The sequence below is a fragment of the Malaya genurostris genome, chromosome 3 (genome assembly GCF_030247185.1).
Source record: "Malaya genurostris strain Urasoe2022 chromosome 3, Malgen_1.1, whole genome shotgun sequence".
Classification (NCBI taxonomy): Eukaryota; Metazoa; Arthropoda; class Insecta; order Diptera; family Culicidae; genus Malaya; species Malaya genurostris.
The window spans coordinates 205804209-205832120 of record NC_080572.1 but is presented as its reverse complement, the minus strand read 5'-3'; the positions used below and the strand labels follow the sequence as shown (position 1 = coordinate 205832120).

General features: G+C 36.0%; 2 protein-coding genes across 5 annotated transcripts in view; one reads left to right on the top strand and one right to left on the bottom strand.

The window, feature by feature from the left end:
• Nucleotides 1-1211: 1211 nt before the first annotated feature.
• Nucleotides 1212-14041, top strand: LOC131439065 (uncharacterized). 3 transcript variants are annotated; one of them, XR_009231052.1, is made up of 2 exons: nucleotides 1212-1347; nucleotides 13392-14041. XR_009231052.1 is itself a non-coding variant. In XM_058609607.1 (2 exons), the coding sequence occupies exons 1-2, from the start codon at nucleotides 2044-2046 to the stop codon at nucleotides 13484-13486; spliced, it is 375 nt and encodes a 124-aa protein (XP_058465590.1). In that variant the 5' UTR covers nucleotides 1623-2043; the 3' UTR covers nucleotides 13487-14041. The 3 variants fall into 3 exon arrangements, 2 of the variants coding, with proteins under 2 accessions (XP_058465590.1, XP_058465589.1); XM_058609607.1 differs by lacking the exon at nucleotides 1212-1347 and adding an exon at nucleotides 1623-2323; XM_058609606.1 differs by lacking the exon at nucleotides 1212-1347 and adding an exon at nucleotides 12207-13317.
• A 3109-nt stretch (nucleotides 14042-17150) lies between these two features.
• Nucleotides 17151-27912, bottom strand: part of LOC131439063 (upstream-binding protein 1) — a 61692-nt gene continuing 50930 nt past the window's right edge. For both annotated transcript variants that reach the window (XM_058609601.1, XM_058609602.1), the window contains 7 exons: nucleotides 25009-25069; nucleotides 24693-24939; nucleotides 24342-24629; nucleotides 24059-24231; nucleotides 23625-23999; nucleotides 23455-23529; nucleotides 17151-18601 (listed from right to left, as the gene is read on the bottom strand). In XM_058609601.1, coding sequence (XP_058465584.1) covers nucleotides 18109-18601; nucleotides 23455-23529; nucleotides 23625-23999; nucleotides 24059-24231; nucleotides 24342-24629; nucleotides 24693-24939; nucleotides 25009-25069 — 1712 coding nt within the window. In that variant the 3' untranslated portion in view covers nucleotides 17151-18108. The remainder of the gene's footprint in view (nucleotides 18602-23454; nucleotides 23530-23624; nucleotides 24000-24058; nucleotides 24232-24341; nucleotides 24630-24692; nucleotides 24940-25008; nucleotides 25070-27912) is intronic.

The following is a 27912-nucleotide window of genomic DNA, read 5'->3' as shown; positions in this document are numbered from 1 at the left end:
GTCATCTAGACTGTGTTTATTTTTTCATTTACCAACAGAGTTGCCATTCATACAGAATTATCTGTAATGTATTGATTTGTTTACGTCCATGCGAATTTCATGCAGGATACAGATTTAATACATATTGCCAAAACTATATACATAATTGTGCCTACTTCTCATTCTCCAACGGAATACAAAATCGTACTCGTTTTGTTACAATATTTACATGCTTCTGGTGTGCCGCCACTTAATTTCGGGCGAAAACTACCAAAACAATAAAAAATAGTCTTGATGAACAACGTTGAGTCAAATAAATGGTTATCTTCGCGAAAAAGTTAAATGTATTATCAACGTAATCCAATAATTTATTGTGTCGATTCATTCTCAAATATGTTGATGAAATCAGGCATCCCTGCAAGCAGCTGATCGGTGTTGACAAACGAGGGGAAACCAACTAGTAAAAAAACTTGTACATAACACAAGGGGTGTACAAATAGTAAATAATTCGCGCAGTACAATATAGGTGGAACTAGTGCATCACGAAAAATTATTTTCAAACGAATTTACTCATACTGTCTTGTCTGTTAGTCTGTGGTTCAAATCTCTGCATAACTTTCAACCCAAATCTGCAAGCTTTCGGTTAATGATGGATACTTTGAGGAAATATCTATAATGGCTCCGTAATAATCAACAGAGAAACTAAGCGAATAATAGCTCTCATTTGCATACAGACCGTTTTGTGGTGAGGTGATCGATTCCTGCGTTATTACACTAATGTTCCTTGCCTATCTAGTTCTGACAGTAGAATGAAAATTTCGGGTGTTATTCTACACCGAATGTTTGAAAAGTAAACGTGCAAATTAAAGAGAAAAATGTGGAAAGCGGAACTATCATTTTCTTATGAGACCTCTTGTAATGTTCACATCGTATTGTGAAACGTGCAAGTGAAAATAACTCATTTCGAATTTAGAGTGTCTCCACTATGCGTCTCTCTTTTTAACTTTTCTCTAACTTGACACACACTAATGTAGGCTCATCTCTAATGAATAAAACTCACAAATTTACTGCTTACGTGTTGTGAATTAACTTATTTTCTTACTGTTGGAATTTATAACAGAAGACTTCACTTAATTTACCTAAAAAATCTTGTGAAGGTAACTTATAGCTCAAATTATTTCAATAAACTAAGATAAAGCTTATATTTTGTGTATTTACTCCACCTTTCCTAGAACGAGACCGATATTTATTAGCGGAAAACCGGAATACTAAAAATGGTTGAACTCAGTTCCAGTAACGACCCTTTTCAGCACGGGTTTCCAAACATTGTTTTTGTCGTTCCAGCTATTGTAGTTATTGGATTGTCTGGTAGGTACACAATCTTAGGCGTTTGCCGAGTCCATTGTTCAATTTTGAAGGTTCCATATGCTAGCACGTCCATAGTTTTACTGATACTGATGTTTGATGTTTACGAGTCATACGTATAAATAATAATTTAGGTGTTTGATAAAGAAGAACACATCCAGATAATAAAATTGATTCGCCGGCTCAGTATTTTACAATCGCTTTCTGTATTAATTGCAATGTAGAACCAACTTCAAGTAAAGAATATCACCCCTATTATGTACTTCGATCGAATGTAAAAATTTGTATTCTCTAATACGATCGACTGATGCTTTTGTAAAGGAAACTCAATCTCGATCGAGATACAGAATGCAAAAATTCATATTCGATCGAAATAATCCGACATACAGAATCGGGCTGTATATTACTCAGTAGTCAACGTAATATTGAGTAACATACTAGTGCAGTATTTCCAAAATTGTGCATAGTATAGTTGATCTTTAATACGTTTCTAACACTTCGCCAAGCTGATAATAATATCATGCAGGTACTGCTTATCTCTACGAAATGGTACATATTACCGTTCAACAATTCGATTTCTGTGCTTTTAGATCAGTTGGCATTACCGAAATAGGTTGTTAGGTTGTGTTACATAGCGAATACGTGGATGCGAAATTCTTCCAACGTGTCCAAATAGTCAGTTTTGAAAAATAACAAGACATGGAAAACGTAATAGATGATGTAGTTTCGAATATAGCAGATACTGAGTCAACTCAGAAGGGCCCCGAAATGATGCTAAATGAAAAGGGGGACTTTAAGATGCCCAATTTAGAAGAGTTTATAAAGATGTTAGAACACATGGACGGTATGTCTGACGAGGAAAAGGATCAATTAAAAAACGAAGTGTTGAGAAATTCCATGCGAGGTCGTAAAATGGATGTAGGGTTTTCGGATTATCTTGTGTTTCTAACAATGGTGATTATTATGGCATCTGTTTTTGGTAAGAATTTAGTTGCTTTCTAATCTACATCAAACAGACTAGTCGATATGATCTAGTGCGTGCTTTATTCATAACAATACGAATATTCGGTAATGTCCTGAAAAATGGAATTGTAATAAAATGCATACAAAAATTGAATGTAAGTTCGATGAATTGGTTTGATATATGACTGTGTCAGTAACTCTGTGATTCCATAACGAAACTCCTCGCATCAAAAGATCTTTTCAATCAGAAGCACATAGTGTAAGCAATGCTATTTAAAAAACCAAACGTTTTAAAATTTTACTCACAATTTTGGAGAATCTGTCATTGTTAAGATGCGCAAGAGCAGTTTTTTACTACTTTACAATTTAATGAAATTAAATAAAAAAACCTTGTAGAAAAGAGTCAGTGGATGAAACTGCTGTATGTTTCAGCAATTACTATTTTCCTCAAATCGTAAGAAGAGCCTTCAATAAATCGTCCAACGGGAGGTCGACTCGAGACCTCCTTATATTAAATAATAGAATAACAACACATTTTCCAGTTATATGTTGAAAACATCCGATTTTCACACAAGTTTTGTAGGAAAGACAACAACAACAAACCGTTCCGAGTATTTCGTTCAGTTTGTTGTTCAACAAGCGCTCTACGTCCAAAAAGTGTGTAAGTCGATGCCTTTCACGCAGCCCACCTGGGTTCGATTCCCAACCCCGCACATAGGGTCAGGAAGTTTTTCGGCTTCGAAAAGGTGAATGACCTTAAGGTTAAAACTTCTATAATCGAAACAACATTTTAAGGTAGCGCTTCGCCGTGGTCAGGTCAAAGCGAGACAACTCACTGCTTCCTCTTGCTTTGTCGCCGAAATTTCACCCTAAATTGCAAATTTCTCCAATACTAACCCGATTCACGAAAAATCAAAAACATACGATTGTAGGTAAATGATTTTACTATGCATTTGGCGAAAAATATCTGTTAGAAAGCTTTTCTTTCGCGAGATTTCGTGCGAGTTTTGTTAAACATTTTGTTTTCTTTTTGTCGTGAATACGACTTACTTTACTATGGGGTGCCTTTCCAAAATTAGCCATATGGAAGAATGGGCAGAACTTAATCGTGAATATCTCGACTTGTATTAACGGTAGCAACATAATTCTTTCACCATTTCATCAAAAATATTATCAGGAATTGAGCATAATATTTTGAACAGTGTGAGATAACCACAAACAACTCAAAAATAAAGTTTTCTCAAACTTTGAAAACAATGCGGAAACTCTTTACTTTAGTTTGGCTTTTTCGCGCAAGGACGACGATTTTGAGGTAGTCAGGCACATATCTTCAACTGACTGCGTATAAAAGGGGAACCGTGGTCAAAAATCGATCATTTCTTCTTGTGCGTTGGACGGAAGCAGACGTCGCGGGACTAGCAGCTTCGGAGAGTGCACCTTCTGCGTGGTTAAAAACCTCAAACGCTCAGGTCATGCTCTCATTTGGACTTCAGCCGTCAGGTGGAGCAGTCGTCAATGAAAGCAGACCTTTTGCGTGGTATAAAGCCTCAAACGCTTAGGTCGTGCTTTCATTTGGACTTCAGCCGTCAGGTGGAGCAGTCGTCAATGAAAGCAGACCTTTTGCGTGGTATAAAGCCTCAAACGCTCAAGTCGTGCTCTCATTTGGACTTCAGCCGTCAGGTGGAGCAGTCGTCAATGAAAGCAGACCTTTTGCGTTGTACAAAACCTCAAACGCTCAGGTCACAGAGCCAGTTTCCCTTCGAAGAAGATCGATTACATCATCCTGTTGGTGGTCGTTTGCATACAACGGGAAATGGACAACAATGTGGAACATTATGCAAAATCAGCCTTTCTAATGGCTTTAAATGTTATTTAAAGAACTATAAAGATTGCTTCTTTGTAAATCAAAAATTGAAATTAGCATTGCAGTGCTAATCTAAGATAATATGATCAGTTTTTTTTTCAATTTTCACAGTTCTAAATTCGCAACAGTGTTCAAAATCGTTTATATCCAATCAGTGTTTAATATATTAGAAAATTATGCAATTTGGCCCTTCACGCACGCCTTCATAAGAGGTTCTTTCCAAAACCACCAATATTTTATCATAAAGACTATACTGGTTATTTTGTAATATTTGTGTTGCAGAATGTTTGATGTAACTAATCTGTACTGTAGTTTGGTTGTATCGTTTCAAATTCTAGTAGTGTAAAAGAGCAAAACTTGCACAATTAACACAATCGATCAACTAATTGATATTCGGAAGTATAAAGAAAGAGTGCCAGTTTTATTCGTATTCACGATATCCAGTTATGTCTCTGACATTACACACCTGTACTTTTTTCCTTTTCTCGCTATAAACAAGTCGCATATGTAGGGATGTGCTACGTTTTCAACAAAGCGTCAAAGCTAGTAGCGATGAAAATCATTATTGATTTCTGGTTCTACTGAAACATGAATAGAAATTATTTTACAAAGTAGTAACACTTACTTACATTTTCAACGTTTACGCAGAGAGAACGGACAACGAAAACAAAAGAAATGTTGTTAGCGTCTACCGCATGTGGCATTTTGCACACCCCAATGCATGCGTTGACATTGTGTGCGTGCGAAAGAATAAGGAAAAACTCATTTATTTTTATAACTCGCACGAAATCTTTCGATAAAAACGTTTATCAGGCACAATTTATACACGAATCTATAGAAAAATTAATTATCTAGAATCGTATGTTCTTGGAATTTCCGTTTTCCTTCCCGTTTTCTCACAATTTTGGGTAAAGTGCGTGAAACCCCGGAATAGGCAGTGAACTCCCGTGACCACGGCGAAGCGCTACCTTCAATTATAAATAAAATAATTTTCAAAAATTACAATCTGCTAGCAAATCAGACATCAACATTGAAAACGAAAGTCATTTGCGTTAACGTTTATAATTTTTTTACGCTCAGCATTATGGCGAAATTTGATCGATGAATTCTTCATGTGTGACTTTTGCTACTAACTTTAATCCCGTGAATTTAAATGAACATCTTAGATGATTTTCTGGATAAAATTTGCAGAGATTTTGTGCACATCTAGAATTCTCCCAGAATGGATTTATTTGACAATATCCTAAATATAGATTTCGCTGTTCGTCCATAAGTATTGATAATTTTTAATAAAAATCTTCACCTATAAAAAAGTTCAATTTCGAAGTCAAAGTTTTTCAACGTTTATACCAAAGAATTGGCAAGTTGAGTGATTTGCAAATAAAAATTGCTGACAGTTTAGCTGTTTTTTTTTGTCGGATTATGTGGAATTAGTTGCGAAAAGTAGTGGGTCGTATGAAACTGTCATCTACTCTTGTCTCAGCCCTATTAGGTTTTTTACAGTCACTGCTAACCTCAATCGGATGAACACATTTTGACAGTTCAGCAGTACTGTTTGTAAACAGAAATTCCTTTTGTTTGTTTATTGACAAATTAGATCAGACCATTTACGGTCCGTATCGCCTAAATAAAGATTTAAAACATTTGTTCATGATTGAATACTGTTTGTTTTTGATATTTAATAAATAAAAGTGACTAGTTGCAAAGTGTAAAGATGATTGTTTTAGATGTGCTCTTCGATTTTTGTTTGAGCTTGTTTGTAAACAGTACCGCTGAACTGTCAAGGATGAATACTTGTTCATTTGTGTCGTCACGATAAAAAACCTAATACCCTATAAATTTTAGAAAAGCTATCCCGCACAAAATCAAAATGGCGGTCATAAATATTTCCTGAATGCAAACTGCACTTAGCCCATCACAAATGTGTCATAAATGTACCTTAGAACCATATAAGTGAAACTGTCATCCAATGAACTCGTTCACACAGAACTATATTTATGAAAGAATTGAACTGACAATAATGTTTTAAAGAGAATGCTAGAAAGCAATGTTAAGGGTGTACATTCCTTTTGTGGAATTTGGCCTTTCTGTTTCAACAGACTTCCCAGCCGATTCTTAGTGTACAGAATCATTGCATGGCTAGTACTATGGATCCTACTGACACTAACAATGGCTTGTAAAAGACCAGCGTCCTATGCATTGAACCGCCAACCCGGGATATGTTAGTGTTAATGGTGTATATATGGTTTTAGTCCAATTCATGTTGTTTAATTATTAGTTCAGTTGTTAGTCCGTGTAAAAGGTTTAATAAAAGCTTTAAAAACTATTATGTTACTTGTCAAAAGGGGAACTTATTATAGTTGTCATAGAACTTGTAGTGCAAAATTCACACAATCATTTAACTAGTACGTTGCGATTTACGATATTCGGATGTGTGGAAAAAGCATGTCAGTTTTATTCGTATGCACGTCACTCAGTTATGTACCCTTCTGCCTTTTTCGAATTCAATTAACCAATAACTAACCTAATGGGGTTGAGTCCAGTTCGGGTATAGATTCTTAATTTCACCCGTGTACGTTCGGGTACGAGATTAGGATTTTTTTCTCAGGTTCTGGTCATTTTTTTTTCAGGGTTGGGCTCGGGTTCAAAAATTTGCATACGAGCTCAAAAATTTAAAATTTGTAGCCAAAATAAACAGCGAGGTCGGTATACACTCTTATAACAAAATAAATCGATGTCAACTTCAGCTAAATTAACTGTGAAGTTCATGATATGATCCATTTTTAATTACTTAGAGATTTTAATTCAACTGAACTGCGACGCTCCTTTTATGTGCACCTATAAAGACGTAAATTAACATAATTTTTTTTAAGTGTGTACATTTAGGAATACCAAATTCGTCAGATACCAACAAAAATGAACGAAAATTTTAGCGAACAGTGACTAAACTCTTCGAAACTATTCTACCAAGACAAAACTTTTTAAAAACCCCTGCTTACGATTGCACTCAATGAGCTCTTAAAGCGAGAGAATAGAATTATTTATTCTCCTGTATTAATCGAATCCGAAAGGTGATGGTAATGAAGTAGATACTCCAGTGAGTGGGTAAAACCCACTCCTGCTCCTTGTTTTAACCAACTGCTGAATTTCGTCTGATTTCCCAAAATAACTGGAATTACTGGCTCGCAGCTCATAGTTCCATTTACGCAATGGCTGTACTATTGCAGTCTGTTACTGTTCCATTCTTACGGCAATCCAAGTAGTTTCGTGACGACAAACCTCCGTAACAAAAAGAGTTCACGAAAAAATAAAACAGTTTATCATTACTGTTTGTTTGTGACATAACACCAAATAAGCAATTTTCAGTATTATCTTTACTGGATGGGCGCTAAAAACTTGTCTCTACTTATTCTGAGATTCGCGTATAATTAACACGCTGCTGGATCTTGTTACGATGAATATTCCAATTCACACTTACTTCTCACATTGTTGGTTTATTGACTTAAGATTATAGCTGGATTGGTTTTATAAACACCAATCGTCTTTGACGGTTGTCACCGTGTTTTCGTCTACCAATTTTCTCGACGATCGACAACAAAACTTCAAGATCAATGAACATTGCAACATAGTTCAAATTGATACTCTATATTTTCATACAAAATTTATATGAGGTTCCTGTGAGCAATCCAAACGTTCTCGTGCCATAAAACACAGTTTAGTACATATGCTTTTCCGATTTGTCGAAGTGATACCGTGTCACCTGCTAGTTCATTCGTATCCTCACACAACAATCCATCACGCTAAGGAAGTCGTTGTCGATCATTCGGTTCACGCCAATCCAAGCACCACTTTTAAACCAAATTGATCGTGTGTCATACATTTTGACCGAGATTTGCTATTTTTGGTGCTGCTATCCGTTGCCGTTGCGGTAATGGATAGCAAATCATCAGACTACACGTATTCCGATCTTGACGAAACTTTGAACACTTTATCAATACAAAACAGCAAAAAAATATTTATTTTGCATGAATATAGAGACCTACTGCACACAAATGGTATCTAAGAAGTTGTGGCAAATCATTTAGCTGCTCTAAAAACACTTCATATTCAACCTAATGGTTCGACCTTTTCCTTTTGACTTGAAAAACATTTTTCTCATGCTTGGGTTTGTAAAAAGCGCAAATGACTGATTCTATTTTATATTTTCACGTTTCGTCTTCGACTCATCAGTGCTTGTTGAGCTGCCGCTCCTCTCATGTGGCGTAACCAGCAAACCGCACTTCTTTTCAATTCAATTAATTTCTTCGAACATGGCTAAACCGATTTCAACAGCCTGAGGACCGCTTGAAAATTACTAATGCTTGTACTCGAAAAAGCCTTTTCTTAACCCACTTAGTGGTGTGATAGTACTTTTCTCTTATCATCGACACAGTCTCATTAAAACATTGTTTGCCTTTTTCATATAGAGAAGCTATACAATTACTGTGAAAACCGAAAGGGCAAGTGTCATATACCATTCGAATCAGTTCGGCGAGATCGCAAAATGTCTGTGTGTGAAATTTTTTTCCCCGAGATGGCTGAACCGCTTCTCGTCAACTTAGACTCAACTGAAAGGTACTATTGTACCGCAGATATTTTATGAATTTGGTATAGATCCAACTTCCGGTTCCGGAATTACGAAAAAAAATATGTGAAAAAATGCACAAAATATACACGGAAAAAATTTTCACAAAATATGATCTTCGAGAAAATTGAGCGGTAAAAAATAAAGTGCGTTTTGTCGATTAACAGTAACAGGGATTTGATCTTCGAACTTAATCAATTGCTTAATAGTAGCTATCAAACCTAAGTTTATAAAAGTCTGTTCTGCCATATTTGAGAAAATTAAGTGGTAAAAAACAACACTTATTTAAGCACTTTCTGATACCAATTCATTTAGTTGGGTAGTTCACATAAACATGCCTCAGCGCTTACGTTGCATATTCGACAACATTGCTCAAACCAAGTGTATCAGCAATAATAGGGTAACGTGTTTGGTTGCCGGCACCCCACCGTAACTTTTGACATAAAGCAGATAGCGTCATTCCGACAAATGTTATGTGTGTTTAATAACAACACGCTCTTTTTGTGCTGAATACCAATGCGATCTTTTTGTTTTTGCTAGCTAAACTTATTATATGAACTGGCATCTCTGGTCATATTAGACACGTGGACAACTTGACAGCTTCAAAACATCCGTCATATAAGTAAAAAAGTTGGTTCTCTGGTTTTGTTAGCCATGGCGGCTTTAAAGAAATCATCAAAGTCAAGAAAAATGAGCTCCATTTTTAGTGAAATTTCTTGGGGCGCCGATAACAGAACACGTTTTTTTTTAAATGACCAAAATTTTTAACTACTAAATTGGTAATAAAGTTTAAATCAATGATTGTGAAAAAAAGTGCATTAACTTTTCTCAGAGATGGCTGAACCGATTTTCACAAACTTAGATTCAAATAAAAGGTCTTGAGGTCCCATAAAAAATTCTTGAATATTATTTGGATCCGATTTCCGGTTCGGGATTTATGGGGTAAAATGTGCAAAAAAAATAAAATATGTGTTTCAACTTTTCTCATAGATGGCGCGACCGATTTTCACAAACTTAGGTTCAAATGAAAGGTTCTGTGGTCCCATGCGTAATTCCTGAATTTCATGCGGATCCGACTTCCGGATCCGGAAATATAGGGTAAAGTGGGTTAAATATTGTATACCATCACTGAAAATGGGGAAAAACCTTAAAAAAATTTCTAAATCGACCTCAAATCTTTTCCAATTGATAGTTTTTATCAGTAGATGGTCGAATAAACCGATTTCGGTTATTCTTTTAAGAATCGAAGAAAATTATTTTGAAGAATACAACAGTGTTATATATGATAGTATGATTGATATGAGAAAGGCATCATTACACCACTAGGTGGATTAAAACAGGTTTTTACTCGTAAAATGGAGCGTCCATTGAACATGCAACTTTGTATCACTATGAAAAATTTTGCATTCGTTTCGAGTTTGGTGGAATCGTAGGGACATTGATGGACGCAATATGATATGAGAAGGATATATCAATAAAATAAATCTTAAAAAAATTGATAAATTGAATCTTTGCAATTAAAATATTATGTTGGGTAAGACTTTGGAACTTACTTCTACATCTTTTTTTAACTAGGCATAGATTTCATGACTACACTTCTCTTCAGTAAATATTTGCCAAAGAATTCTCTGCAAGCCGGGCTAGAGGAGGAAATAATTGCAACTCCAATGCCATCCAATTCAAAACTTCCTAAAAATGACTAAAATAGCCCTATCGTTTTGACAGAACCAGAGAACCAACATTTTTGTAACGCTTGAGAACAATGGGAGCTGACAAGCTTTTACCCGTTTTGTTGTATCAAACCATAATTGTTATTTTCACTATATAAACAAAAAAATCGATGAAATTACGAGCAGTTAAATTATTTTTTCAATATTTTTTTCGTGTAAAGCACTTGTACTACTTGAGAAAAGAAAACTTTTGGTAGACGATTTCTGTCGCGATTTAAACATTGCTCTTCAAGTCATTGTAAGGGATAGCTCGCTACACGAAATATTTCTTTGTCAGCCTCGAATGCTCAATATGTTTGAAAATCTCTCTCCCAGCTACCGTAGAACATTCTTGTTCAGGAAGTTAGATTTCATTACTAGTTTCCTTTAATCGAACTTTATTAGCTACTTGTTCGGACGAACGACTTGATTTGCTTATCGAACAATTCAGATTATTGTTAGGCAACAGTCCTACTAGATTTTTAGTTCGATGCACGATTGTACTTGTAGGGTCTAATGGCTGAAAAAAACACAATTTTTGCAAATTTTTTTAGAGCTATCGTTCAACAAGAAATTCAAATGTTTTGTATAATACAGAGCAACATTTCGTAATTTTTTGTATATTTTTGTTGCAACTTGTTAGAACAAAGTTGTCGCAACAAAAAGTTACAAGGGTGGTCTCACCCCGGTAATCTAATACCGCAGGTAACAATTAACAAGCCTTGTCCCTACCCAGTGTTGGTGATTGCTGAAAATTTGACAGAAGCTGCTCGATTTTTATCTATATTGTATACAACATTTTCAATCCGGTAGAAGATGCTACAAGAATTGAGTCTCTCAATGCATGAACCTCGAGAGAATTTTTCTACATTTCTTCGCTCCACTTCATACTCTGAGTATTTCATGGCCCTTAAAAAAATTTCAGTCTGATAATGATCGCCGCTGAGTGGAATTTACCAAGAGAGAATCGCAAGTTGACAATTATCGCAGAAAATCGAATCGATGATTCGACTTGATGATTCTCATACTAGGTTGCAATATTTAAAAACCCTTGTGTGGAGCATTCGCATACATTTTCATAGACACAAATTATACAAAGGTTATAAGCACATAGTTAGAATAAGCGGCAATAGTAAAATGATTCTATCGCAATTATCCACTGCCCATACAGAATCGGATCGCGAAACGAGAATAAGCGACCGTTTGTTGCTTCAGAGAGAATTCCCACAGCAGCGTGCTAGCCGTTGATTCTCAGACGGTTCACCGAGAGAAATTCGCTCTCGCACTAGTGTCTATTCTATGTTAAATGTACCATGCCGGTTTTTTGTTGTTGCGATGATTTCCGATTCTCTTTGATGGTCCGATTTCATCGTGGAAGAGTTGCGAGTGAGCATTCTTTGATACGATAAAAGCCATCCTTGTCCCTACCTATCGTATTTCTCTTCGGTTCGTCTTTAACTCGATAAAGAAAATGCTACTTGATTGACAAGAGAAAGGTGTAATTAACCACCAAGTGAATTAAGAAGCGTTTTTTTTTGTATTTTGAATTGAATGTCAACATAGAAAAGAATTTAAAGAATATTGTTAATCACAAAATTCGTCCAAATGCATTCGAACTGCAGGTTGTCGTTGACTGTCATGCTGCAAGAAACGGCTATCTCGCTATCTCATAGTACATTCAACGTATTAAACGTCAAATGCATCACCATTGCGTTATATCGTGATGAACATACTGATTGTATTCCCTACTAAATGCAATCAATAAACAAACTGCCCGCTAGTATAAAAATCTACAACATATTTTTGCTTAATGTTTAGCCAAACGGTCCTTTTGAAAGTCCAAAACAGATTAATATAAATGAAAGTTGATTAGGAAATTAATTATATTAAATTGTGCATTATTCTTCCAAATTATGTTCTTGCACATGTAATCGTTAAACATCTGGTCAGTGGAACCTCATCGGTGCATTATAAACTCTTATCGACAGTTCGCCATGCAGACACTTTAACTGTCTCAAATCCACAGCAGTCATTACCTCGGTTTACGACTGATGAAGAATCTAATCATTGCCGCGTTGAGCCGATAACGCAAGCAATCTGTATAAGTGCAAGGTTTGTGTTTGCATTAAAACTTGTTGAACACGTCACCTTCTCGTATAAAATCATCGCTCTTACTGCGATAAATAATTCCGGCCGCCTCAGTGTCAAATCTGATGCCGTAGATATTCCGAGCTAGCCACGTTTACACAACTGCCAAACGACACGCACGCAAATCGACGAGTAGATTCCAAAAACAATTGTTTTTATGTAGTAGCGCGAGAATTCCCACCACTACTCGAACTGTGGCAGGCATGCTGCCGTTAGGAGTGAAGTAAATTTCTTTATTTAGTCTACGATGAACACCTGATTACTCAATCACCTAAGCGATCTGAAAATATACCAACATTTTCTTAAAATGGACATCGAGGAAAATCCTTTCACCGAAGCACTGCAATCCGATGCATTGGTGCAGTTACTCAAGAATAAGGATAAGCGCGAACTGGCCGAGAAATTGGTTGAAAATTTGAAAAAAATGTCCGAAATGTTTGTACAACTGTCGGACAGTGAAAAACAACAATTCGTTACTGAGTTCAAAGGAAAATTTGTAAATCAACTGAAAGCGCTAAACGAAATGGTCTTACAGCAAACTGTTGCCGAAGAAAATTCCGAAGCACAAAAGTTAATTCCTGACTTTGATGTATCTGGGACATACCAGGAAGAAGTGAAATTTTATTTAATGATAGCTTTTGGCATGCTAGTTCTGTTATTTGTTGGTTTGTTAGAATATAGTCATTTAAGCGTGGATGGAACACAAACTGAATGAAATATCTTTTCTCGTTATTTTCAGTGTTTTTCGGCTACAAATTATATCTATCCTTAACGGAAAAGGAGCGCAAACGGGAGGAAAAACTCAAAGCTAAACAAGCTAAGAAGAAAAAATGAGTTTTAACTAATCGTGGAAGTGGCAGCATATGTACTGGAGGTAAAACGACTCGCCAAAATCAGCACAAATACATTCCCCAGACGAAAAGCTCGTAGCTGTTCGTTGTTTTCACCAAACTGGACCGCACTAAATGCAATCAAGTGAGACTTTGTATGACTAGTTTGATCAGTAACTATAACTATTCCACACTCGTTTCAACTCAAATGTCTGCAATAGGATAAAAAAGACTTTAATGACCACAAAAACATTGAAATATGTTGAGTAATGATACATATTTGTTTATTCACTATTTAGAATGTGCAAAACAAAAATTTTTAATTCGTCTGTTAAGTTTTGTACTTCTTAAATGTAATTCCAATGCGCATTAAAAACAGTCTGACAAGAAAAAGCAAGAATATAAAAAGAGTTTACAAGAGTTCAATATATTTTACGTGTTTATGTTAAGGAGCAAAATCAAACTCTTTGAAGTAGCTGATATTAACTTCGCGACGGAAAATATTTTTTCTGACGGTATACGGTTTAAATAAAGTAATAAAAACAGTGTGTACAATGTATGAATGAATCAATTTTTCATCATATCCGAAAGCTATTTATATCAATTAAATAAAAACATGTTTGAGACTAATTTGACTCAAGCCTTATTGATATTCTTCTAGCAACAATCGTTTTCAAGCAAAAAGAAATTTCGTCATTATTTGTGGTACTTCCAGTGCCGGTATCCAGGAATCAGCATAACCTAAAACGGTTCGTGTGGCCATAAATTAATATGACGAATGAATTACAATAGCTTTGAGTCCAACTTTAAAGCTTTTTGGTTTGTCTTATTCTGTTTGATTCAAAATTTTTGAAAACCAGTGTAGACATATTTGAGAAATCGTAGTACGAATTAAATTGTATCTCCTAAACCGGAAGTCGGATCTGATTAAAAAGCAAGATTTTTATATGATCTCTTTATCTTTATAGGGAACTCTTCATTTTCTTTGAAATAGCTGAGTCGATTTTCACAAACTTAGATTCAAATAAAAGGGTATATAAAAATAGACTGCTTTTGACGTTTGTTCGGGTGTCACATTCGGTTCCAGAACAACAGGGTGATATCTGTTTAAAATTTTAAACCGTAGTTTAGAGCGAAATAGAAAACTTGTTTGAAGATTCCCTTAGTAATATTAATGAAAACATGAGACATGAGAGTGGTAATAAAGCACCACTAGGTGGATCGACACATGATATCTGAAGGAGGTCTTTTTAATTAGTGACACCATCTATCTGTCAGCAGTGCAGTAAAATTTCATTCAATCAGACCCTGTCAGCTTGGAGCGATCTCAATCTTCAGTTCAGCAACGCCATCGCACGGCATCACATTCAACATATCATGTCAATTGTATGGGTGCGCAGTGCTGCTGTTTTGGCGCGCACGAATTTGACATTTCTCTCTCCTACTTCTATGTACGAGATTCGATGCGAACTCGCCTGAGGGCACCATGCTCGCAAAAAAAGATGTTGCCAATGATTTGTTCGGGAATTGTGAGAGCTGGATATCTTGTTAATATGATGTCTTTGATTCAATTCAATTGAAACCGAATGTGAAACACACTGACGATCTCTCTACTGCAGTAAACTTCACATTCTGACACACACAACGTTCGCTGACTTACCGAACCGGCAGCATTCAGTTCTTCAATCGATTCTCTTCAAATCAAAGATCAGTTTAACCACTGTCAGTTGATCTCTTGAAGTAACAGAATATCTCTTTCAATAGTGTGAGATCGGCCTTCAAACGAAATTTGTGTAAACATTTGAATTGGTTCAAGATAATAGATGAAAGACAAATCAGGCAACTGAAAGATCAATTACAGAATACACATAATTAATAGTTTCCTCCTGTAGTTTTCATTTTTTCCTTTCTCATATAGAAAGGTTATGCAATCACTAGAAAAACCGACTAGTGAAAATTGGCCCGGAGGGCCAAGTGTCATATACCATTGGACTCAGTTCATCGAGCTGAGCAATGTCTGTGTGTGTGTATGTATGTGTGTGTGTGTGTGTGTATGTGTCCAATAATCTCACTAGATTTTCTCGGAGATGGCTGAACCGATTTTCACAAACTTAGATTCTCGTGGTTCCATATGGAATTCCTGAATTTCATCCGGATCCGACTTCCGGTTCCGGAGTTATAGGGTAAAGTGTGTTCAATATTGTACACCGTCACTTAAACCGGCGAAACAAAAAACGTAAAAAAAATTTTAAACTGGTCTCAAAACTACACCAATCGATAGTCATTATCAGTAGGAAACTAAACGAACCGATTCCGGTTATCCTGGTTCTCGGTATCCGGTTCCGGAAGTACCGGAAATAGTGGTCATATATACCAAAATGGATCTCACTCACTGTTCTCAGAGATGGTTTGACCGAATTCCACAAACTTAGATTCAAATGAAAGGTCTTCCGGTTCCATACGGAATTCCATAATTTCATCCGGATCCGACTTCCGGTTCCGGAGTTATAGGGTAAAGTGTGTTCAATATTGTACACCGGCGAAACAAAAAACGTAAAAAAATTTCTAAACTGGTCTCAAAATTTCACAAATCGATAGTCATTATCAGTAGGCAACTAAACAAACTGATTCCGGTTATCCTGGTTCTCGGTATCCGGTTCCGGAAGTACCGGAAATAGTGGTCATATATACCAAAATGGATCTCACTCACTGTTCTCAGCGAGGGTTTGACCGATTTTCACAAACTTAGATTCAAATGAAAGGTTTTCCGGTCCCATAATTTCCGGTGCATAAAATAGTGAGCCCACTTCGTTTTCTTAAGGATGACCTACGCAATCAAAGCACTGTTTTATTCTGTATGTTATACTAGTTAATGCACAAACAATCTCTTGGTTTCTTTCAAAAATCGAAGAGAAAAATTTTGAATAGAATACCACAATATTATATGTACATGAGAAAGGCATCATTACACCACTAGGTGGATTAAAACAGGTTTTTATAATTTACTCCAGTTATAATTCTATTCATTCGAACTTGCTTACTACCAAGAGCGAAAACAATGAAGGAGGTAGACTACTTGACATTTGAAACCAGCCTCCTGCTATGACGTCATGAAACTGTGACCAGCATCATTCTGTAAAAACCAAAACAATGAAGAAGAACGCCTTACAAAAAATTGGATAATACAAACTACTTGTTTATTTAGTACCCTTTACCGCACTTCCCCACAAATTATCGATCAGAATATCATCATTACGATAAGGAAATTAATATTTCACTCGATTTGAAATGCTCGAATGTTTGATTACCATACTCTGAGCGCTCTGATTGCCCACCAAATGCCCCAGATGTTGGCTACGATAGCACTTGCTGCAGCGCCCTATCCTTGCCACCGGGCTACTTGAAACTGAGCAAGCAAAACTTCAAATGACTAGGTACGATTATTCAATTGACGATGAATTCTGGGAGCTTCACTTGAAAATGGCAGCAAAAGTCCTATGAACTTGTATCGACATGCTGACGGTCAGTGGCCATAAATATCATTTTCATCTGATATCATTCGATTGAAAATGAAATTTTACCGCACTGTCTGTCAGACCGGGGATTTATTGACTGACGTGTTATAGCTTACCCACAATAGACAATTCAATGTTAATAAAACATTCCGGTTGCGGTTTCGCACATTTCTTTTATTTATTAATATGAAATAATTTTTTCTGCTTACAAGACATATATTTTTGTTCTAAAAATTGCACGCTGCCACTCAAGATTGGCTCGGCTACAGCACTGTGTCTATTATATTCGTATCTATCAAATTACACGGAGACCTATGTTTTAATGCAGCCATATGCAATAGTTGTGTAAATTGTATGTGAATAAGATTGTTTGTTTGAATTTTAGGTTGCTGATGTTTTACACTTATTGCAAAATGAAATGATTTTGTAACTGCACAAATTGTTTCGTCGATAAGGCACATTATCAGAGGCGATCATGTTTTAGTCTTGCATAGTTTACTTAAATTCAAAAAGATTTTTTGTACTTGCAAGAAATCTCTTGTTTTCGATTTGTGATCATCAGTCCAACGTTTTCTACTACAGATAAGGACATCTTTAGACTTTCGCAAACGATCAGAAAAACTTGTTTTCGCTATTCAATAATTCTTATCAATTTCATTTCGATTGTTAGCATTGTTGTGCCTCGGATAATTTAGGCAATTGGATTAAATAAGACATGCTGTAAAACCGTTACCAAACAATACTGAAATTATGCAGAATGTTATGATATAGTGTTTGCCGAAGTCAATAAAGAGCATAATATCAATGTTTGAAACCATTTATCAACAATCTGCATAATTTTTTCTACATGAAAAGTGAAAATATTGAAAAGAGATGGCTATGGAAGTTATTCACCTTGAACAAATAATAGCAACATCTGCACTATTCGACAACAGATCCATCGAATGAATTTCTTTCCTATTCAAATTAACGTACATCCAACACCAAACATTCAGAACAATTATCTGCAACAGTAAGTAACAAAAATTCGACACTAAAAATCATCTGCAAGACAACGGATAAAAATTCATATGATTTGTGTCGCTCTCACGCGACAAAAATGTTGACATTTTTAATTCATATCATTTTCCCCACGGCTAGAGGCCCCACTTGCACTACAGGTGGGTGCAACCGCTTTCATCAATACATTCCCGTTTGATTTAATCTCGATCTGGAACAAACTGTCATCCCTGATATTACTCAGAACGTCCTCCGTCATTAGCACATGTATGCCGTTCGGACCGTTGACGAGCAAATTCATACGTGGAGATACCGATGACGATGAAATGGGTGATGACGGGGATGGAACTGATACGTGTGCTTCACTGGTGCTAACATTGGAGTACTTGTTCCCTGTCGAGCCAGCATTCTTCAGCGAACGTTGATAATTTCCTGACCACAGGACGCCACTCTCTAAAGCGCTGGATCCATGAATAGCCTCCATGAAGCCGGGAATCTTTTGCAGATTGTACATCAATTCCGGAATCGTATTGGCGTGAAGATAGATGGCGTGATACATGCTGTTGTCCAAGGATACATAAATTGTCAATCGCGGTGTAATAGCTCTGAAAAAAATAAAACAACATGTAATATTTGTGGTGATTATATTTAGTAGCATTATTATCATATGTCGAAATAATATAATGGAGACTACTCATACTATAACTTCACAAAAAGGCAATTATAACTGTGGGTTAGTTCAGTAAATTGCAAAAATAAAAAGTTGGTGGGTAATGTCAGAGCCGTAACTAGATGACGTAAATACGAATAAAACTTCACACTTCTGAATATCTGAAATCGTTCTCACAAATTGAATTATTGTGTGAATTGCGCAAGGTTTCATTTCTTTACTTCCTAATTTGTAACGGTGCATCTATAATAAAGTACGACGAATTCACGACACGCTTATGCTAGCATACAAATGAATATGGAAGGACAAAAGAATAAAAAGTGTTCGCCTGCAAAAGTACACACGGTACCAATAACAGTAGTTTATTGATATTCGAAGTCAACTATGCAGGCTAGAATGAATGAAAGGTGTCAATTTTTACATGTTATACCTACCCAGTTGGTAACCCGAAAATGCAATGAATCAAAACCGTCGTTCAAGTGCGAGAAAGACAAACAAGCGTCATGAGTTTTTCTCTTTAATGCTCGTTGAAACCAAACATTTTAGGAAACTATAATTTTGGGTTATTTGTTGTTATTTCATACTACTGATAATTATATCATAAATTGCTTATAATATTTCCGATAGCATGGAGAAAAAATTATATTATTGGGCTCAGTACTACAAGTGATATTCACGAATAAGTTCTACCCGTTCTTGTACAGGGTAAATTTTTAAAAGGCGCCCCATAGTAAAATAAGTCGTACTCACAACAATATCAACTTTAATCTGCCTCACGTGCAAAGTTTCCGCTTAAGTCCTATTTCGTGTATTTCGTGGAATATTTAATTTTTTCCTCGAACACAGTTGGATGGATGTTCAAGATGTAGGTGCCTAACGGAATCCTACAGAAGATCGGGATATATTATTCATATGAAACTACATAGGGTAACGTAGAGTGCCTATAATCAGAGTGACACCGACGACACGACCTGCCACTCGTCTACCAAAACTGTATTGTAAATTTTACTACCCCTCAGTAACTGGTAATGTCAGAACGAAAAAGCTTGGAAATTTATTTAAACTGGCAACAAATACCGAAAATTATTTATTCCGAATAACAGTTACCTTAGTTACCAATGTTGTCAAATTGAAAAATATAAACAATTAAAAAGGAATCAAAATGTGATTTGTGTGAATCGGAAAAAATGCTAGTATGCTCTTTGTAAAAGCAGAATGTTCCATCGAAAGAATTCGAAGGATTATAAAGTGAAGATTTATCCAGATAGCAGAATTTTCACAAGAAAAAAATATCCCCGGCCATCTAACATCACACTGAATGAATCACGCGTGGATCAAAGAAAAATTTACACTAGCTTCTAAAAAATTTCTCGACTGTCTCTGATTCAATTTTTGTGAACAATTTATAAATAAAAATGTAAAAGGAACAAATAAACATGTAAAATACATATTTATTACATGTTATGTTTAGGTAATAACATAATTTACCTAAATTTTATTTTTATTTCCTTTTTTTTCCATTTTGTGCCTTATAATCACCAAATTATCAATTTTAAGTACATATTTTCTGTGTTTTCGTTTGTTCTAACCTTTTCGAGTCTTATAACTTTGCTATTTCCCAGTGAAACATAACATGAATTTGTCGTGAAATATGAGGGTATGAGCATGCTGACTGTTTATTTATAATGCGTCCTTTGTGATTGAAACATTTTCGAAATTACTTTATCAATTAGCATTTATAACTGATATCTATGCAGTTTATATTGATACTCCATAATATTCAGAACCACACATTCCTTGTATTTGTCTTTCAGGCAACTAGTATTTTGAAGATCTTCTTCGGAATTGTTTTCTCGCATTCAACAGTTTGCACACAATTTCTAAGACACCGTGCTTTTGTCCAGTGCCTAATCAAAACCTTCGATGGAATACCATCCAAACCAACTGGATGGATTAAAGTTGTAGCCATACTAATCCCTTACAAAATCTTCCTGCTTGTCACGGAACTGGAAAAGTTAATATTTTAATCCAAGATTATCGATATATTAACAATATTTAAAAACCTAAGTCAAATCTTTTGAACAAATGGTTCCTGTTTTTGGAAAAAGCACTTACGCTTTTTACGCTCCCGCTGCTCGGTAATGTTTTGTTTGTTCATATTATAGAGGTTTCTTGGTAACCTGTACATAGAAATCAGAACAGTGTTGCTCGAAAAGATTATTTTTATCATGAGCAAGGGGTCTTTCGATATTCGATAACTGATGGTAATTCATTAACAGACAGGTTTAATACCGACTTTTCTTCGGAGTGTCTGGTCGTGTCGTCGGTGACACTATTTGTAAAATTTGTTCAACCAACGTGACGAATACTTGCAGATGTCACCGCGATCGGTACTATTTTGGGTGCTACATTTACGCAAATTTTTGTAGTTGATAAATATGAAAAGTTGCTATATTCTGATTGAATTCACATGTGATTTAGACGATATGGGAATGAAGTTTTCATTTACTCTTAGAGAAATAGTATAAGAAGTGTCCAATGGTTTTTGTCTTTATTCAAAAGGTTTCCAGCTAAAGAGGGAAAATTGGCATCACTGGGAGTGCGATGCGGTGTCCTGGTGCTGCTCTCAAAAAAGTATAATTTCAAAGTGTCGTTGGATACGTATAGTTAAAAATTAGGTTGAAATAGTTATTTTGAGTTATAGTGCAGGTGTAGCAAGTGTGTGTTTAGTAGTGAGAGTGCTGTTTATTGAATAATATTTATCCGCGAAACTAAAAATGCTCAAGCGGCGGAAACTGAGAATTTACCGCCCGAAAACTCAACGATGTTAACCTGTTAACCGATCGAAGCGCTGTCTGCATGTCATTGTCGGTGTTGTCGGATTTCTATGGAATATGTGAAAGTTTACAAGTCGATCGTGTCATTCAGACTGAATGTCAAGGGTTGGTCTGCAGCGGACATATTCGCGAGTGTTTATATTCTATTATTTCAGTGGTCGTGTTCCATCTCGCGTTGCTGACAGCAGAGCGAGTGGGAGAAAAGGGATACTGGTGAGATCGTTCCTTGAAGATAATTTATATTTTTCTTATTCATATTTCTCCTGGGTATCGAAAATCAGGTTTTGTTGAAATCATATTGTTTACCAAAACATATCCGGATCTCTTTCCCTCCCTACTAACAAATCTTCTATACCGTGATGCTCGTGGAGATACAGTGGTACCCGCGATCTCTAGAAACAAGGAGTATCGGATTAACATTCCTTCCTTTCCCTTATTATTGACCATTTAATAAAAAGTTTAGAGTGAGTGGGTATATACAGTGAAAATGATTTGCTTCTCCCAAGCTTTATTTCTTGGTTCATTGTACATTTCCACTCATTCGGTCAATCACGAAGTGTAACTACGGGCGATTTACTTCAGCTCAGCTTATTCAAAAGGTTTTTAGCTAAGTGTCAAAATTGTTGTATGTATTTGGAATTCTTCCATAACAGGCAGGAGTACATTATTATCGTTTCGGAGCGTAGTGGAAAGTTTTGAAAAATCGCGGTGAATAGTCGAGTAGGTGGCAATAGTGAGCTCCTTGTTTCCAATAGAGCGAAATCTGATATCTCTTCGATGCATTGACTCAAAGCATGGAATGACGCTTCGAATTTTCGCGTCGCTTTATCAGCAATAATGCACATTTGCCGAACCAATTCCTTTGATATTTCTTCTAAGATCCAAAACGAAAAAAATGTATCTGATTTTATGGGAATTCGTTGATCGGAAGTTGTCTATCCGCTAAATAACAAGGTGGCTCTACTAATGAAATGATTACTGATACAATAATCTTATATGAATGAATCTCACTTATTGATTTTTTTCTTGTAGATTTTTCTAGCGGTAACGAAGGAAAACTGCTATTGCGTTTTCCAACATAACCAGCATTGTACTTGAAATATGAGCGTGTGAAACATCCGAAACAACAATTTTACATAAGCCTCATAAGTAAACGTTTTGACATGTAGATTTTTTTATGTAAATTTACGAAATCAATTAACAATTTTCTCTAAAACTGATCATAAATTTTATCATTTTATCATCAATATCTTTCGAACTTCGGATTCATCAATATACTGAGTTACTTTAAATATATCTGACGTTTATTTCAACTGAAATGTCCGGTACAGCTCCATTTTCCCTAAATTTTTGACTTTATCAAACAACAATATACTTACATTTTATTATATTTTGACACAGTGCATTTTAATTGGATCATGCTCCAACTAGCGAATATCCAAACCCCAAACACTCTAACCAACGAGTTTCCAACTAATTTATTCCGACTGTGTATAACCAAAGATATAATATCATCAAGATATCCAGCTCTAACATTTCACGAACAAATAGCTCTAACATTTTCGCATCGAATCTCGTACATGCAAGTAGGTAGGAGAAATGTCAAATTCATGCGGGCCTAAATAGTGCCCATGAAATTGACATAATATGTTCAATGTGATACCCGACTTCGGGTGCTTTCATTCGCGAGACCGAAAGATAATTTGTTCATGTTGTAGTGGCTCGGTGGTGCGACGCCGCGAGATACCTTCAGTCAAAATATGTAACTATTTTCAAACGCTTTCAAATTTGGTTGTCTGGACTATGCGTACAGAGGTTTCGATTTGTTAACGGGGACAAAATCTGACTAATCTTCGGAGTTCTGCTTTATATAGTGGATATCGATTCGACAGTTTGGAAAAGATGGGTATTTAGTCGAATCAAATTGAATAAAAATATAATAGATACTCACTTTGAATGAAGTATATTGAACATACGTATGCCATCCGCCAAACCACAAATTTTGCACAAATCATCCTTAGACATTCTGAAAAAGAAAAACAAATTGTTCAAAATGCATAACGATCACTTTGTAATTTGGCTGAACACAACTAGTTTCAATGCCAGTTTGTTGTTCCTTACCTTAACAAATCTGATCCTGAAAACTGCGAAAAGGTCTTCGCATAAGAACTCAAACGGTGATAGTTCAACCATTGGTTCAATACCGAAGGACTTGACTCCTTCGTAATTTGAGGCTCATAATCGTCCATCTCGACAGTAACCTGAGGCGGAGACAGCACATTCTGGTCCATCATTTTACAGATACTGTTCGTGGAGGACACATTGCTGATAGCGATAGGATTACTGCTCACGGCGGCAACTACCGCAGCCATAGCGGCAGTTTTGGTGGTTGGGGTTACCGGTCCATTGCAGAAGGATGACATAATATTCTCCAGTTTATTCATTTGCACCGGCGAGGTTGGTGCAATAAGAAGCGGTGATATGTTTCGCTTAATACTGAAATGTGTTATGGTTAGCAATGTTTAGAACATCCTCCTCATATATAAGGTACTTACTGTTCAGGGCTGTAGTTGCCAACGAGCGGTGTCAGCATCGACTCTGTTGTTATATCAGTAAGAATTGTGCATTCGCAGCTACGCTGGAATTTTTCCTGCTCAGCAGGTGGTCGTTTAAGGATCTTTTCACGATCCTGTTTGTGCTTACGATCAGCTCCTTTCAATTTGAAAACCTTCGTGGATGGTAAAAAGAAGTCAAAATGTCGGTGTAAGCAACAAAGAATTATGACTCTAGGGATAATAGGATTCTAACTATTAAATTCGACTCAAAAATGTAATTAACCTTAATTTGACATGCGGCAGCATGCAATGGCTTAACCGTACTGTCCAATCCGCTGGATTTTGTACAAGTATCGTTTAACGCACTGTCCAGATAGGTTTCAACCTGGATCCGGAACGGGACGCCTTTTTCGCCGCCATGCTTTTTTGGCGTAAATTCGGTCGAAATACAATTCACTTTGACATACACACCGACCTCCTTCATGGGGTCCCAGTATACCTCCATCGTGTTTAACAGACTGCTACTATTCGGTTGCACCTGAATCAATCCATAAGAAAGGGGGATATCAACCTAAAAGCATAACAATTAAATACACCCGCGTATTCAGTAACGACCTGTATCAACACTACTGACGTCTAAAATCCTTTCACCTGGCCGAGAGGCTTGCCAAAGCTGCATTTGTTCACGTTCCATATACTGCAGACGTCGTTCGTGGAAGCAAATTTTTATAATACTTTTTAGTATCTTCCCCCGGTAGGGTGACAGATCACCCAATTTCTTCAGTTTGATTTCGTAACTCTGACCTTGGTTTAAATAGGTTAGAGATTCTTCATTGTTCTTTGTGGCAATAGACGTAGCTGCTCCTAGTACGTATTGGAACCTAAAATACAACGATAAAAATCAATAATTTCTGTCTCAAAATTTGCTTGTGATTTCTGAACACCCTTACCTGTTATCATCATGAGCCTTCTCAAAACGCTGCGTGTTGTCACAAGATTTATTGAGATTTCCTGAAATGAAATGAAATTTGTTAAGCTTGTTTTATATGAAAGAAATAAAGATCATTACACAAAAAAACCAAACGTTTTCGTAGGATGGCTATCATTGCACCACTTTATACAGAAAATGAACTCTAAAACGAGATATTTTTTTACGTCTAGTAATTTCATTACGCATTATGCGACGTCAATACTGGTAATATCAACATTGTTTTTATCTAATCAATCCATCAATATGATTTTTTAGTAAGGAACACTTATTTTTATGTGCATTGAACTGTTCCTCGAAATCTTTGAATCGTCAATTATAGCATTGATCGCTTTATTATCTCAAAAAATGAGAAAGAACATTCATCAAATCAATGAGGCAAAACGCATCTTCTTTAAATTTCAAAAAAAAAATTAGCCTTTTCGTAAAAGTGATGCTTTTTAGATGGAATCACTATTAATCATTAAATTAATATTTTATGCATCATTTTTTTAGATGTATTTCTAAAAAATCCCAGTCATTTCAATCCCATTAACATAAGACGACAATTTTGAAGATGATTAAATATAATTTTTAATACATCATCTGCATAAGAACTGAACTGAACATAGAACAAACACCAAAAACTGCAAATAATAACGACGTCATTGGTTTTTTTTATTTTTTCCAGACATGGGTAATCCGCAGGAACCAAAGTTTTTTAGTAATATCTTAGCATTCTGGACCTCAGTTTCATTGAAATTTTCCCCTAGCTTCTAGCTAGAGCAGAGCTTAAAATTGTCACACATTCTCATTGAAAGAAATCCAATCCAACAGCCTTATGTTCGCTATTTTACTGTCTCGTTCGTAGATGATCGCCTCCAAAACAAACGAAGACAGACGAAGCATTTTCGTCTTTCATTGCAAAAAAATAAAGTATGAATGCCTCCGTCAGTCATTCCCCTTCGACAAGACAAAATCAAAATAACGTCTGCAGGAAGAATTGGTCGAATTTCAATTCTCATTCTTTCATCGATAAAATGAAAATCTGTGACGTTTAGCTATAAAGAGTGTCTAAAATATGATGAATCGAAGTAATTACACTCCAGAACCTCTTTGGAATACAAATGTACTATGGATACGAGCACCTACTGGTAAACATCAATGCGAATAGTTTTTTGTCATTATTAATTCTCGAAGCATCGGTTGAATATTGACACTTCACAGTATACGCTTTGCACTAAAAACCGAAAATGTCTGAAAGAGTAAATGAAAGAAAGAACACAATTTTGAAACCACCGTTTAGCTTTTGTCGTTGACTGGATATAAATCTCGATTTCATCATTTGCAAGCGGAGCTGAGAGTGACATTTATTTCTCGTCGGTTTTGTCTATTTTAAGTCTATGAAAATGACTTTTATCAGCTCTGAACTGGAGTGGAAACACTGTTATTTGCATGGGAAATTCAGTCGCAAAAAAAGTCTTTTGTGGACTAGGCTTTTTCCCATTCTGTTTTAACAGACTTCACTGCCAATTCTAGCGTACGGAGCCATTGCATGCGAGAACTGGCTTGTAAGACCAGTGACTTGTGCATTGAACCGCCAACCCAGGGCTAGTCTTACTAGACGTAGAATGTTGCTGCCTCTGTTAAAAAGGTGCAACTGAAAACCCTCATCCATGACAAGTGACTGAAAACTACATCCAGCATTTATTTTTTAGAAGAAAGCTTTGCGAGTCGTTCACATCGAGAAAGAGGCAATTACTTTCAATAACAATCAGCAGGAGAAGTTTCGCATTCAACGAAAATGCACTCGCCCTTTTTACAATCAACAATTTGATTCTTTTGAAAACCAAAAATCGAATTTTTCAATTTAAATAATTTTTCGATTCGTTGTATTTATGTTCTTGTTTGTCCCACCTTACGAACTGAAGACACGTGATGACGCGAATATTCAAAGACACCATTCATTCAGCTAGCGTCAGTATTAGAATAATACGCACTGTTTGCAGTTCCTCTACCTTGCGTTCGTCAGTGTGTGCTGTTCGTGCTGATAAAGTGGCAATTATTCTCGCCAATATTCGGCAGCAGAAGCTTCACGTTCAGTATTTAGTATCCCATGAATTCAGCAGCATCCATCGAAAATCAAATTCAACTCCAAAAAACCACCACCAGTGCGGCAAAATTCCATTTTCAATCGAATATTATTAGAATTCAAATGGTGCTTCATAAATTCATCAATTGAAAGTGAAGATTACTGCAGTAGAGTGATCGTCAGTGTGTGCCATATTCGAATTCAATTGAATTGAAAAAAGTTTTACTGCACTGATCAACACCCACATAAATCGTTCTTCTCAGAAACGCTATTACTGCTACAATTTTTTTAAGCAAAGAAGTAAAAGCTTGCACAATTCATATAGTCAATTTATGTCATCCACCCACCCTTTCTTTACCCGAGAGTCTAATGACCACAAGGTTAAAACCTCTATAATTAGAACAAAACTATTGATCGGTTACAACCAAAATTTGAGTAAAGGTATTCCATTACAATCGAGCAAAATGTGTTTTCTGCATAATGCATTAATATTTAATCTCTTTCATAATGTTTGAAAACAAAAATGTGCTAAACAATCATGGTTTAGTTTAGTGTTGTTGTTTCGCCTCACACGCAAATAGCCTAATATTCTGCTTCAAGATTACTTGAAACATGAACAGTTCTTGAAGAATAAAAGGTAATCATCTTTTTCTAAGTTTAACTCTTTTAAGAATTATATTTCGAACTTATCAGTCATATTCAAGACTATTACTAAATCAGCGGTGACGCAACTATGTCAAAGTGGGCTTATTTGAACTACACACTTAAAACCATTTCTTGAGCTCGGCATATCAA

What these genes read in the sequence shown, in the direction of transcription:
- LOC131439065 (XM_058609606.1), top strand. Translation starts at nt 12,960, where the DNA reads ATGGACATCGAGGAAAATCCTTTCACCGAAGCACTGCAATCCGATGCA. An exon ending in GCTAGTTCTGTTATTTGTTG is followed by an intron (nt 13,318 to 13,391) that starts GTTTGTTAGAAT and finishes CGTTATTTTCAG; the next exon opens with TGTTTTTCGGCTACAAATTA.